Below are 15,316 nucleotides of genomic sequence, written 5' to 3'. Positions count from 1 at the left end.
TTTACAATTAAATAAAAATAAATAATACAACTTTTAATCAGACATTATTACAAAGTGCACTTTATAAAAGTGTGTTAAGAAGCATAGTCAAGAAAGTCTAAGTACATTTAAGTAGCTTTATATTTCATTCATATTATCTGCAAGTATTAAGACAAATATGCTTTTAAGATTTGAAGTAATTTACAAGTGTACATTCTTATATTTGTGTAGTACAAGTGTACTTTTTCACAAAGATCAAATTCTGAAATTCTGATTGGTTGCATTCTAACACTGCCTACACAGTTGCATGTACTGTAAACATGATTTTTGTTTGTCTTCACTAACTGAGAGATGAGTCCAAATCAATAGCATTCCTCAGATAGAATTTAATTTTCTTCTGAACTTTCCTTAAAAGGCCACAAGGACACATTTAAAGATGACTGAACTGCTGTCTGACAGTTTTCAGCTTGGACAAAATCACTAAAACTCTGTTCTCCTACCATAGGCAGCTCCCTGCCTAACGACAGACGGCACGTTGTTCTCTCATCGGGCAGCTTGCGCATCAGCCGCGTGGCCCTTCATGACCAGGGCCAGTACGAGTGCCAGGCGGTCAGTCCTGTTGGGACTGTCAGAGCAGCTGTTCATCTCAACATCCTGCAAACCGGTGAGATCCTGTTTACAATATAAATCACCTTCTGACATTGATTATTTCTGCATGTTCAACGAGAGGTAGCCAGCATGTCAAAAATCACAGAAAAGTTCTGTTCACAGTTACGAAATACACCGTGCATTCAGAAAGTATTCAGACCCCCCTTCACTTTTTTTCAGTTTTGTTATGTTGCAGCCGGATTTTTTTCTCATTAATTTACACTCCGAACATCATAATGACAAAGTGAAAACAGAATTTAAGAATGTCTGTAAATGTATTAAAAATAACAAACTGAAATATCACAACAACAACAACACTTGAAATTTAGCTTGGGTGCCTCCCTTTTCTCTTGATCATTGCAGAGATGGTTCTACACTTCGATTGGACCCCACCTGTGGTAAATTAAATTGATTGGACATTATTTGGAAGGCACACCCCTCTCTATAAAAGGCCTCACAGCTGACAATGCGTATCAGAGCAAAGACCTAGACAAGGCTCAGTTTGGCTGGGCGACTAGCTCCTGGAAGAGTCATGGTTGTGTCAAACTTTGTCCATTTGAGAATTTTGGGAGCCACTGTGCTCTTGGGAAACTTCAGTGCAGCAGAATTTTCTGCAGCCTTCCATAGATCTGTGCCTCAATGACTGGTGACCAAGAGCCTGATGGTCAGTCTAGTTGAGCTTTATGATCATATATTACAGAAGGACAAACATCACTGCAACACTCCATCCATCTGGGCTTTATGGTGGTGTGGCCAAACTCAATCCTCTCCTCAGTGAAAACACATTATAAAACCCTTGGAATTAAAAAAATAAAAAAACACAAGGACCCTCAGATTCTGAGAAACGGGAACCTTAATTCTAAGCATCATGTTTGAAGAAAAGCAACTCTGCTCATCACCTGCAGTGTACCATCTCAAAAGTAAAGTGTTGCGATAAGGGTGCACCGATATGAAAATTTTGGCCGATACCGATAACCGATAATTCTTTAGATATGAAAGCTGATAATCGATATGTTGGATGATAAATCTAAATCCACATTTTTACATAATTTTTGAGAGCCTGATTACCAAAAAAGTCTCATCATTAAAAGGCATTAAACACAACATAAATCTAACATAAAGCAGCCTTACAAATAAATAAAATAATTCTTAAATAATGGAAACAAGTTACTGGACAACAGTACTTAAGTGTAAAAATATAAGGCGATAAGACGATGGAGTGTTGAAAGAGGTCAAGCATGTAAGGACTATAGCCAGACATATTGACAGAATCATTAAATATTGTCATTATTAAGAGTATTTGGCATTTCCAATTAATGTAGACCTGTTATTTTCTGGCTATTATTATTAGGTCACTTTTATTATTAAATTAATATTACAATTAATTTGCTTCGCAACAATTTCATAGCGCATCACTGCATAACTGACACCCTGTGACTCGCAGCCTGTAAGGAAAATAAAAAAATTAGGCTATTAGCTTAGTATACCCCTCAATGAAAATTTTTGTAAAATGTCTTTTAAAACAGGTTTATTATAGCCTACAATGAGTTATAGGCCTATAGCCTAAATAAAATTGTTACACTTCAGTAACACTGAATTAACAATTATGCACCAACTTTCAAAAACAACCTGTTCAACACAAAATACACAAAAATAATGTTTCTTCTCATTGTTTTCACTATGTTTGGGCCACAAGAGAAACATTAAAGAAATAAATTAAATCAGTTAGATATCTAACATATTAGGAGATTTGTCTCTTGTCATCTCTGAGAGAATACACGCTGTTAATGTGTGCGTCGTCAGATGTCGAAAGCACTGTCAGTTTTTACTTTAACTATCATGGTGAAAGATGTTCACCGGCATAAGTTTGACTTGCACAAAGTTTGCACGTTGCTTTTAGGATATCCACTGGCTCGCCTTCACGATTTAAAAGAGAAGTAGCCTATTTCCAATATTGCAATGCACCCGCGCTACTACCTGAATAGTCAGATGTGTCATGGACACATTGGCTCTTAATGCACTGCAACATGGCAAATAAACCCAAATAATTCACAACTTTTTTATTATGGTAATATTCTCTTTATAATATTATGTTTATGGCATTCCCAATTGTAGTTATTAATGTTGTGCTGAAGCTGTTCAAGCTGAGTGTGCTGAAGCTTAAGAGCTGAATGAACACCGGTAAACTGAATTGCTGCCAGCTTATTCAACACAGGGAAACGCATTATATATTCAGATATTTCTACAAAATAAATATAGTATTACAATTATATACGTAGAAAAAAGACCAAATACACACGTGAATTTGAACTAAGTTACATGCTAATCAGAATGTGTAACTTCCGTTGTGGATGCGCTCTTGGCTCTTCCCGCAACAACGCGCTGAAACACGGAAACCAAACCAAACGAATTCATAATGTTTTATTATAATAGGGTTCTCATTATAATGTTATATATATGACAATCTCAATCATAGTTATTAATGTTGTAAGATGCTGTTTGAGCTGTGTGCGCGGAGCTAAAGATGATCACCAGCAAACTGAAGCACTCTATTAACCCTCTATAGGCTATAGCTTAACCAAACGCATTCTATGAGAAAAATCTGATTTATATGCATAAAATAAACACAATATTACAACATAAAATTGCACAAAAGACTGTAAATGCACAAGTGTGCATCTGAAGTGTCTCTGGAGGAGATAATGCATTATTTATCGGCTCAAAGATATCAGCCAAATATTCTCTTATCGGTTCAATTAAGATAACAGAAAAATTTACTTTTATCGGCCGATATCGATATGGCGGCCGATATATCGTGCATCCCTAGTGTGCGGGTAGTAGCCTCATGCTGAGAGGTGTTTTTCAGCAACAGGAACTGAGGGACTGGTCAGGGTTGAGGAAAAGCTGAATGGAGCAAAGTGCAGAGATATCCTCAATGAAAACCTGTTCCACAGCTCAGGACCTCAAACTGGGCTGAAGGTTCACTTCTAGCATGACCCTAAGCACACAGCCAAGTCAAAACAGGAGTGACTATGGGTCAAGACTAAAGAGTCAAGAGGAAAGTGTCTGAATACTTATGTTAATGTGATATTTCTGTTTTTTTTTTTTTTTTAAATAAATTTACATACATTTCTACAATTGTTTTCACTTTGTCATTATGATGTACGATTACGATTATGTATGATTTTTTATTTTTTTTTTGGTAGTTGCCAAAGCAACATTTGACATTTTTGTTTAGTTTAAGTTGAAGTACTAAATCATATAAAAAATTACTTAGACAATAAATAAATAAATAAATATATATTTTTAAATGGTAACACTTTATTTGAATGTGTCCTTGATACATTTAATTTCTATTATAATAACAATTATGATTTTCATTTATTTAGTAATTAATAATAATAAATAAATACATATTATACCGACATAAAAATGACAAAACAACTAAATGACTACAATTGTAAAAACTTGCTCAAATTAAAGTAAAACATCATGTTTTGTTGTTGTTGTTCTTGTTGTTTCATAAGTCAGATTATTCAAAACACCTCTGGTATTAGTGCAAAATGTTTAATATTAAATTATTATTATTATATTACATTTTATTTTATTCTTATATTTTCAGTTTTTATTTTCATTTCAGTTAAAGTTTTAGTATTTTTAGTCATGCATTGTGTCTATGTTTAGCAGTTTTATTCATGATATCTATATGATATGTCTATACAATATTGTAACATACTGTCAACTGAAGGCAAATCGTGATGAACCCAAGTGCAGTTTTATTCAAAATGATCCAAAACACAAACAAAGACTTGACTTGGCATGAACAGAAATACAAACTCACCAACAGCAGGTTACACAGTTCATTACTCAACAAAGGACAATGACAACATGAGGGCTATTTATATCAAACAGTGCAGGTCACATGACAGGAACCAAGCAATGAGAGACATAGGACACACAACTAAGACAACCAATGAGAACATGACACATGAACCAAAGAACCAATCAGAACACACAGACAAGGGAATCACATGACAGAACAAGGACTGTGACTGAACTCCAAAATAAAAGACATGAACACGAAAAAACAAAACCCCACGTTAAAGATATTTATAAATTTTGCTTTATTCGTTGTAGTTTATTTCATTGTAGTCATTTAGTACTTCAATTTAAACTAAATGAAAATGTTGTATTAGTTTTATTTCAGTTAGCGTTTCTTTAAAAAAATAATAATAATTATGGTTTTAGTTAACAGTAGTAACCCTGCAAAGGCTTCAAAAGAGTAAATCTAATAAGTTCTCATTTCTGACGTGCACATCACATGTGCTATATATTAATGCATGAGATACGACATTACTCATCAACCATAAACAAGCAAACTCCATTTAATATCTGCCTCATCTTGATGTGTTTGGGACACAGCATTTATGTTACTCCATGTAACTTCAGTATAGCATAAAACTAACCCATAACACCATTAACCAGAAGTCAATTCTTCATTCAACGGTCCTTCAGAACAAGACTAGACATGGTATTAACAGGAGGGAAGGAGGGTTGGCTTCATAAACTAATTTGTCATTTACCCACCAGCAAAGCCTTCAATTAGAACAACAATACCCCGTAAAGTCTCAATGACAGACATAAGACCAGGTCCCTGCATGTAAGTGCCTTAAAAACCACCTCTTAAGCTTTATTACAGGCTTGTTGAGTAGCCAGGAAAGCATGCAGCTTTGAAATTCCAACATGGCAAAATGTTTCCATGTAGTAATGGTTGTTAACACACTGCATAACAACCGCCTGTATTTACTTTAAAACCAAGGCAGAGGTTTGGCTCATGGTCGCTCTTATTTAGAACCGGCATACAGGAAGTATCTGAAGAAATGGAGAGAGTTGTGAGAAATTCTACTAGTTATAAAGTGAAATAGCTTGAAATAGCTTTATAATGTAAAATAGGTTGAAATAGCTTTATAATGTAAAATAGGTTGAAATAGCTTTATAATGTGAAATAGCTCATTCAGGACAGTACTACAAAAATAACATGCCGTTGTGTTAACATTATAAACATTTTGCATATTATGCAAGAACTTGTTAGCAGAACTGAACGTAAAAAATAAATATATAAATATATAATATATAAATGCATAAATAAATAAATAAATACTGTATATATAGCAGTTGGTGGGAAATTATAATAGATAACTACAGAGCAACTATAAAATGGGGTAATTGTGCACTAGTTTTTAATAACTTAAAGGGATATTTTACTCAGAAGTCACCTACATTTTGGATGACCTGAGGTTGAGTAAATTAACAGCAAGCTGAACTATCCCTTTAAGGACCTCAGAGGTCTTCTCAGAAGATCTGTGACCCAACTCGTAGCTTTGGGGGGTTAAAATGTTTGGACAAAGCTCTTTAAACAAACCAATCCATTTTGTCCTTGAAGACTCAAACATGCCTCTCTCAGACTCAACCTCTTGCCCTTCCATAGACTTTATAATTACAGAACCTTGACAGTCGGCAAGATCTTGGCACCATGTATGACCTGTGCATGTTCTTTTCATGTTGTACATTATGTGCATGACTCATAATAGATTTAGCTGAGTTTTTGTGCGCTGTAATCATTAACATATGGTTTTACATCACCAGTAAGGCCTGTTTTCACAAGCGCTCCAAGGGATACGACTGTGGAGTCTGGATCAGATGTCCAGATTCCGTGCAGCGCGCAGGGTGAACCCACACCTATCATCACATGGAGCAAGGTTAGATCCATTGGCTGCCACATTCCCTAACAACTGGCCATACATCCATTTCCTCCATTTTGGTCCCCATGGGACTATCTTGGTTTTGTGAGGATACTCATTTAAACAGTCTCTGCCCCTGATCTACAGGATGGAGTCCAGATTACAGAGAGTGGGAAGTTTCATATCAATCCAGATGGTTATCTGGAAGTGCATGACGTGGGGCTTGCCGATGGGGGACGATATGAGTGTGTAGCCCGCAACTCCATTGGATATTCCTCATCTAGCATGGTACTAACAGTACAAGGTAAGAATTGAAGGCTGTAAACACCTATTTAGGATTTTCAGAGTGATCAAATGTAGTACGGTTTGACCATTGAAGAACAAAATCGAAATAATGCTTTTTGCGTTCAAACATAGTTGGATGGAAAATAACAGAATGAGCTTTTTTTTTTCGTGTTAAAATGAACAATTAATTCATGAAAATTTAAACTGGCTCAAACTGATAGATCCTTGATATGTAACGTTTGTTTAACTGGATTTAACCGATAAATGAGATTTGCCACTTGGAGATAGGAAAGTTAAAAACAGAGATGTGAAGTTGGACATTTTCTGTTCCTCATAATGACACTTACAGTGTTTGCATACTTTATCACAACTAAATATTTTAAATATTGTAAAACAAAAATAAATGTTTGATATTTTCCAGATACACAGACATTTCAGATGTTTTCATGTAACAACAGTCAAAAAAAAAAAGTCAATACTTTGCACTGCTTACACAGTATTCGTCTGTATGTACAGGAATAAAGTAACCATAAGCCTATAGGACAGAAGACTATTTAAATGACTTTTTATACATCTTATTTTTTTTGACAAACATGACACAAATAACATGAAACAGTTTCTACTGTTATAAAAACATTAATTTGTGAACATTGCCTGAATTGAAAGTGTCAGGATAAAAACAAAACCGTGCATTTCCCCACTGCATACTTTGTTTTGTAATAACAGTAAAGTTAGGTGCTGTCTCAAGTTAACAAAATTTCTCAAAAAAAAAAAAAAATTCTAACCATGATGCACAGCTTCAAGTCAGATGCTGATCGGCCTACATAGCACAGCATGAAGTTAAACAAACCTGTAATTTGCTAGCAATACTAAATAGCACAAGCTGATTGGCGTCTGCTGGATCTTTAACCAATGAGATCACTTCATTAACATTTGAATAGTCTGTCTTATTGTGTGCTGTTCCTGCACGATTGGACCCTCCACCTCCTCCAGCTCCTCTTGTCTAAATCTGCTACAAAGGTTTTACACTTGTTGTAATGGATTAGATTTTCTTAATTTGGAGACTTCTCAGCAGGCATTTGATAAGATTAATTTGATTAATTTATTGTCATATCATGCAGTTAATTATCATGTTGTATTTTTAAATAATGGCATGATTTAACATTTTAAGTCAATATTTATTAAAGGTCCAGTTATCAAATGGAGCTTCTGTTCAGTCTTTCATCATGTGTGCCGATTAAAATTTCCAATTCACAAGCTTTTATTTATACTGAGTTTTGTATAATTTTCTCCAGTCCCGCAGGTGAGCAGGGAGGGTGATCCGTTTGTCTCAACGTCCCTTGAAGAGGCCATTCGTAGCATAAACAGCGCAATAGACTCCACCAGGAGGCAGCTCTTTGACGGGTGAGCGCTTGGTGCTGCAGGCAAAACATGCCAAGAAAACAATTCCTTCTGCTGTGAGTCACAGTGCCATAACCCATCAGGAATTTACTGGGACCATTTATGCCTTGGACAAGGGCTGGTCACTGCGGTATGATTCCTAATTTATCACTGCAAGGGAACTCTGTGCTCTGAGCTTGATGTTAGGGGGTGATTTTGTCTGTCGAGGCCAGTGCCAGCTCACATTAGCTCATTGAGAGTGTTTGTGTTTCATAACTGGAGAGGACTGCTTCAAGACAAATGCTTTTGAATGAAGTCTAATGGAGAGATGTTATCATTATAAAGAGAGATTGCCAAAGATTAGATTTAGAAGTACAAAACTGATGTCATTTTTCCTCACATGACTGTTTTAAATTTTAAATGACAAAGTTTGTTGACATTTTGTCTAAGCTTGCCAAGACATTATAGCATGCTTATTGAATTTATGCAGTCCAAAACAACTGGTCATGGGTAAAAAAAAAAACCTGTCAACACTTTTGGCACAAATGACCACAGATATATTGTTATAACTTGGCGCATTCTTAGTTCTCAAGAGATAATATGTGAAGTGAAGCCAACTCTCTGAATGATAAAAATTTATGCTGAAGGCTTTGAGGTTTTTAGCTTTAGTTTGAATCGACACCAACAGCCTTGGAGCAAATGCTTATTATTGATTCTCTAAAATCACTTATTCACTGTTTTATATGGTTCTCTCAAGTAACCCTAGTAAACAGTAAATTAGTTATTCTGACAAATAACTGAAGCCAGGTAGTTAGGCTGTTATTTGTAGTCAGCTTTTAAAATGTCACTTATTAGAATGTAATTAGTTAAATGTTTTAGTAAGAATTTAGGAAATACATTTTTCTCTCAAAGCAGAATTTCTTTTGACAATTAGAGCTGTAAAAACTACTTAAAGGTGGGCAGAAGTTTAGGTACTTTGTCAGTGACAGCACTTAGAAGCATGCATTTTGAAAGCAGTTTTCAAAGTGAGCTTCTCTGGGGAAAAAATATATGATCCAAGTTGCCCAAGGTTTGGAAACACTTTGTGTTTATGCTGTTCAATGGGGTTTAGATGTGCTTTTTACTAGGACATAGTTTCCATTTTACTTTAATAATATGTCACTATTTTAGCATGTGTGTTCCTGCAGAACATTCAATCTCTAACTCACTCATGTAACGTTTTATTTAAAAGAGAGAGAAAAAAAAAACATGTTGCAAATTAGATAATGCCTCTTCTGCATATTTAAACATTTCAGAAAATGTCTATTACAAAAAAAAAAAAAGCAATTCCTAATATCTGACCCTGGACAACAAAACCCATTTTTTTAAACCAAGTTGTACTTCATCTGAAAGCTGAATAAATTCTGTAAGCTTTCCATTGATGTATTTGTGTTTGTAAGGATAGGACAATATTTGGCTGATATACAACTATTTAAAATTCTGGAATCTGAATCATTTTCTTTCTCTTTGGAGTGTTACAAGCTCTTGGTGCATAGAGAAGATCTGTAAAGTTGCAAAGACTAAAGTCTCAAACCCAAAGAGATATTCTTTATAAAAGTTAAACCACTCCTACCTAAAATGGCTCGTTCTTCCCATGATGTGGGAAGATTTGCATAACGCTGCCCAGATGTTCTCGCAAAGAAAGAAGGCGTAAATGTTATTCTCGCTGTTGCCACCGGCGGTACCGAATTCTGAACCCCTGCCAGATTATGCAACCCTTGTTGAAGTTGCTACCTGATTTACTAATATGGTGGTTGCCATTTACTTGCATAGTATTTTTTTTTTCTACTATGGAAGTCAATGGCAACCACCAACTGTTTGATTACCAGCAATCTTCAAAATATCTTCTTTTATGTTCAACATAAGAAAGCAACTCATGCAGGTTTGGAACGACATGAGGGTGAACCTTTAAGACTGGTTTTGTGGTCCAGGGTCACATATAATCAATCAGTGGGGGAAACGTGGTGTGATCTATTAAAGAAATGTTTACCCTATTTACTGGGGTTTATTTTCTGTCCACTGTCCACAGTATGAAAAAAGTTTTGAATTGATTAATAAGAAATTATGAGATTGAAATAGTTATCAGTTAGATGGAATGCAGGTCTACAGTAGGTGGCCAACCAGAATGTGCTTTCTACCGCAGTGAGCGCCGCTGCCACCGCGTCTGCAAAGTGCATTTGCAGCTTTTGCCCGCTGAGTGGCGCTTTAACCACAAGTTATCAAACAAGCTCATCAAAGCACTTTTTTCACAAATAGCTGTCAGCTTTGCCTCACCGATGTGTTACATTTGACGGCTGCAGTCGGGGAAAATAAAAGAAAAACACTGTAGTTAAAATATTTAATATTCACAGATGTCAATTTTGTAGGCCTACTTATGAAGTTACGTGCGTTTCTTAGAATGAATTCAAGCAGGATAAATGTCAATCCTATAAGCCTGTGCATATATTTACTCAAAGCTACACAGTATTAAACCATATTTTAGATTTGAAACATTTACCAGGTGTGCAGTATATACTTTTTATATAATATGAATTATGTGTTAAATTATCCTAAAGAAATGGTGGTTTACTTTTCATCTGAGAATTTAAAGTGGTAGAATATTTTAGTGAGCTAGGCTACATACGCAATCTTTATGGAAAATGTCAATATTCTCATATATTTGGCCTACTTTTTGTTACATTTTTAATTTATGTATAAAACTCCTTTAATAAAAGAGCATGCATTTATTTAATATAAATATTAAATAAACAAATTATTAAATGTAAGTTTTAAGCCTTTCACAATTTTTAACATTAATGTGACTATAGTGCCAAAATATGTTAGAACTAGGCCTAGACTATAACACACAATAATAAGCCATCTTCTCAATCGTTAAATTTTTTATGTCATAATGCACACATCCTTAAATGTAATCTATATATTCCAAGTTAATATCAATTTTTTTTGTACAATTTCTATTTTTTCATGTCGTATTATTATTATTATTTATTTTTATGGTGTGAGTCAGAGAAAATTGCAATGCAAATAAAGTCTCATGAACATGCAGTCTTGTACACATCGATATGTATGCTTGTACAGTGGACCAGCGGCCAAGGTCAGGATTGTTCGTTGAAAAACTTTCATCAGCCTGTAGATCGAAATGAAAGCCCCTTAATACAACATAAGAAAATTGTGTGGTTTTAATGGTTTCATAATGAATGTTTAATAACCATAACATGCAGTAAGAGCCTCTGTGTAAATTATTATTATTATTATTTTTTTTTTTAATGCATGAGGCTGCAGCCTATATGACCATCTCACATTTGGAGATTAACTTTCTAAAAATAAATGTAAAATAAATTTTCTAATGATTTGTAAGGTTGTTATGTTGTATTATAAAGTTATTTTTGTTTCATATTTGACCTGAGATTACAAAACAAAATATAATTGCAGTCAGTTTGCAAACTGTCCCTTTGCACCACCTGGCGGTAGTTTCCTGAATGACTTTAACACGCGACTGACTTGCAGTTAAAGCCGTGCCCTGCGGTGGTTGTACACGCGGCGGTAGTAGGCATTTTGGTTGGCCACCTACTGTATGTATTCTCTTCCAGAGTGGGTCTGAAGGACTTTTGTGAATGTGGAAGTTAATGTGTTCTCCACCATCATCAGATCTCCTCGTACCCCTGCAGAGCTTCTGGCTCTGTTTCGTTACCCCCGGGACCCATACACAGTGGAGCAGGCCAGAGCGGGAGAGATTTTTGAGCAGACCCTCCTTCTCATCCAGAGGCATGTCAACCAGGGCCTCATGGTGGACACTAATGGAACTGGTATTTCACACCAACATGCTGCTTATCAAATGAGAGATTTTTGCTATGGTGATTCAATATTATAACTAGTATATGGCAAATGTCTGCTTTACTAAATAATCAGCAGACACTGTAGTGCTTTCTGCTGCAGAAGACATGGATCACTGTTTTTTCTGGTTATGACAACAGCACAGCTTTCATCGCTACACTAAGACAAAATGGCCTCACATGTTTGGACAAGCCCTGCCCCAATCTGAGCATTTACCCTCCGGACACATTCACTGACACAAATACCAAGAAGGGGTCAACAGGCACAATTACTTGCATCTACTGCTGTCTCGTCTAACTCTGTCAGAAATTTAACCACTTGAGCTGTTATTTTGATTTTTTGAGAATTAGGCATATGCAATATTGGACCCACCGGTGGGTCCCCAGAGTTGATGTGGTTAACCATCATAATAGGATCTGGTCCACTTTCCATCTAATTAGTTCACATTATATCAACACAACTTTCTTACCAGGCTGTTAATAACTAGTGTAACCTTACTCACAGAAACTGCAGCTGTGAGACAGTCCGATTTGAACCGGTTTTGTCCAGTTATTGCTTGAGGATGAGACTGTGCCCTCTTAAAGGGATAGTTCACCCAAAAATGTAAATTATGTCATCATCCACTCAGTTATGCCGTTTCAAACACATAAGTTTTTGGTTAATCTTTGAAATGAAAACTAAGATATTTTATTAAAACCTACAAGGTTTTTGTCCCTTCACTGAACATTTAGATAATCCAAAAAGTTAATAAAGGCATCATAAAATGAATAAATATTAATTATACAAATCTATATGAACCGTTTGTGTGTGTGTGTGTGTGTGTGTGTGTGTGCTCTTGTTTTTGTGACTTATCAGAACACAACTCGAAAGCAGTCATAAGTAGCACAGGTATATTTGTAGCTATAGCCAAAAATGCACTATATGTGTCAAAATGATTGATTTTTATTTTATGCCAAAAATCATTATATTAAGTAAAGATCATTTTCCACAGAGATATTTTCTAAATTTCATACAATAAATATATCAAAAATGTATTATCATTAGTAATATGCATTGCTAAGGAATTCAATTGGACAACTTTAAAGGTGATTTTCTCAATATTTAGATTTTTTTTTGCACCCTCAGATTCGAGATTTTCAAATAGTTGTAATATCTGCCAAATATTGTCCTCCTTACATCAATGGAAAACTTATGATGTGTATGTATCAATTTAAAAAAATTACCCTTATGACTGGTTTTGTGGTCCATGGACACATATGATAAACAGAAACTTGTGCATCATAAACGTGTTTGAGCTTCTGTGTTTACAATATGTATTATCTATTTATCTGTGTCAATCATTGTTCAGATGTAAATTAAACCCTAAATTAATCACATGACTTTGATTAAAAAATAAACACTCAATACATGAGGATTTATTTTTCAGATCTCCTAAGTTTTGATTAAATGAGGTTTTCAATAGAGATATCAGATTTAATTAAAAAAGATTAACCAAAGTCTGAATTACACAAGAGTGAGTAAATCATGACAAAATTCTCATTTTTGAATCAACTGTCCCTCTATAACCATTCATTTCAACTGTATTTGTCACTTTACAAAATAGTAGGAGTCCAGCACCTTTTTTTAAACTGAGATCAGAATGATTTTACAAGACACACACTCTTTCTTATCTTTTTTTTTAACAGCCTACCGCTATAATGACTTGGTGTCACCACGTTTCCTGGATATGATAGCTAACCTGTCTGGCTGCACGGCCCATCGGCGCTTCAACAATTGCTCGGATATCTGCTTCCACCAGAAGTATCGCACCCATGATGGCACTTGCAACAACCTGCAGCACCCCATGTGGGGCGCCTCGCTCACTGCCTTCGAGCGATTGCTAAAGCCTGTCTACGACAATGGCTTTAATCTCCCACGTGGTGCCACTGAGCGAAGGCATAACAGCTTCACTCTGCCTCTTCCACGCCTGGTCTCCACTTCCATGATTGGGACGGAGACCATCACCCCAGATGATCGCTACACACACATGCTTATGCAATGGGGCCAGTTCCTTGACCACGACCTGGATTCAACCGTTGTATCCCTCAGCCAGTCTCGTTTCTCTGATGGACAGTTGTGTACCTCGGTGTGCACCAATGACCCACCTTGTTTTCCAATCATGTTCCCTCCTGACGATCCACGGCAGCGGCACAATGGAGCACGTTGCATGTTCTTTGTACGCTCTAGTCCTGTTTGCGGCAGTGGAATGACCTCTCTGCTTATGAACTCTGTGTATCCACGTGAGCAGATGAACCAGCTCACCTCATACATCGATGCCTCCAATGTTTACGGCAGCTCGCAGCACGAGGCAGAAGAGATCCGTGACTTGGCCAGCCATCGGGGCATGTTGCGGCAGGGCATTGTGCAACGCACTGGCAAGCCATTGCTTCCATTTGCAACTGGCCCACCAACAGAGTGCATGCGGGACGAAAACGAAAGTCCCATTCCTTGCTTCCTAGCCGGGGACCATCGTGCCAATGAGCAGCTTGGATTGACGGCTATGCACACGGTTTGGTTCCGTGAACATAACCGCATTGCCAGCGAGTTGCTACGTCTCAATCCCCATTGGGATGGCGACACCATTTACCATGAGACACGGAAGATAATCGGAGCCCAAATGCAGCATATAACCTACAGCCATTGGTTGCCCAAAATACTGGGCGAGGCTGGCATGAGGCTAATGGGTGACTATAACGGATATAATCCCAATATTAATGCTGGCATCCTCAATGCTTTTGCCACTGCTGCTTTCCGCTTTGGCCATACACTCATTAACCCAATTCTGTACCGGCTCGACGAAAACTTTCAGCCCATCCAGCAAGGACACATTTTGCTGCATAAGGCTTTTTTCTCACCCTTCCGTATTGTGAACGAAGGAGGCATCGATCCTCTGCTCCGTGGCTTGTTTGGAGTGGCGGGAAAAATGCGAGTATCCACTCAGCTGCTTAACAGTGAACTTACCGAACGCCTTTTCTCGATGGCACACGCCGTGGCGCTTGACCTTGCTGCCATGAATATCCAAAGGGGACGTGATCATGGTATACCACCTTACAATGACTACCGGGTGTTCTGCAACCTGACATCCGCGCAGACGTTTGATGATCTAAGGAATGAGATTCAGAACCCCAGCGTGCGAGAAAAGCTTCAAAGGTTAGGTCTTATTCTACATCACTGAAGGACAACATTCAGCATTTTCTGGATCTAATGGTCTTTTCTGCTCCCAGGCTCTATGGCACACCTCAGAATATTGACCTATTTCCTGCGCTGATGGCTGAAGAGCTGGTTCCTGGCAGCAGACTGGGACCGACCCTCATGTGTTTACTGGCAACCCAGTTCAAGCGTCTCAGAGATGGTGACCGGTAAGACCTGGC

At 36.9% G+C, this 15,316-nt stretch overlaps 1 protein-coding gene and 2 long non-coding RNA genes across 3 annotated transcripts in view; 2 read left to right on the top strand and 1 right to left on the bottom strand.

Moving 5' to 3' along the window:
• Window positions 1-15,316, bottom strand: part of LOC132113080 (uncharacterized) — a 216,963-nt gene that overhangs the window by 35,257 nt on the left and 166,390 nt on the right. The window lies entirely within an intron of this gene.
• Window positions 1-15,316, top strand: part of LOC132113077 (peroxidasin-like) — a 68,858-nt gene that overhangs the window by 46,329 nt on the left and 7,213 nt on the right. The window contains exons 12-18 of the mRNA XM_059520892.1: window positions 485-643; window positions 6,274-6,386; window positions 6,516-6,672; window positions 7,949-8,057; window positions 11,721-11,878; window positions 13,592-15,095; window positions 15,170-15,304. Of these exons, the coding sequence (XP_059376875.1) occupies window positions 485-643; window positions 6,274-6,386; window positions 6,516-6,672; window positions 7,949-8,057; window positions 11,721-11,878; window positions 13,592-15,095; window positions 15,170-15,304 (2,335 nt within the window). The remainder of the gene's footprint in view (window positions 1-484; window positions 644-6,273; window positions 6,387-6,515; window positions 6,673-7,948; window positions 8,058-11,720; window positions 11,879-13,591; window positions 15,096-15,169; window positions 15,305-15,316) is intronic.
• LOC132113079 (uncharacterized) lies at window positions 11,887-12,699 on the top strand. The gene is made up of 2 exons (XR_009425076.1): window positions 11,887-12,207; window positions 12,295-12,699. It is a non-coding gene; the product is annotated as an uncharacterized LOC132113079 (long non-coding RNA).

The sequence above is a fragment of the Carassius carassius genome, chromosome 32, assembly GCF_963082965.1.
Source record: "Carassius carassius chromosome 32, fCarCar2.1, whole genome shotgun sequence".
NCBI classification, from domain to species: domain Eukaryota; kingdom Metazoa; phylum Chordata; class Actinopteri; order Cypriniformes; family Cyprinidae; genus Carassius; species Carassius carassius.
Note: the sequence above shows the minus strand (reverse complement) of the source record. Positions and strands in the feature narration are given on the sequence as shown.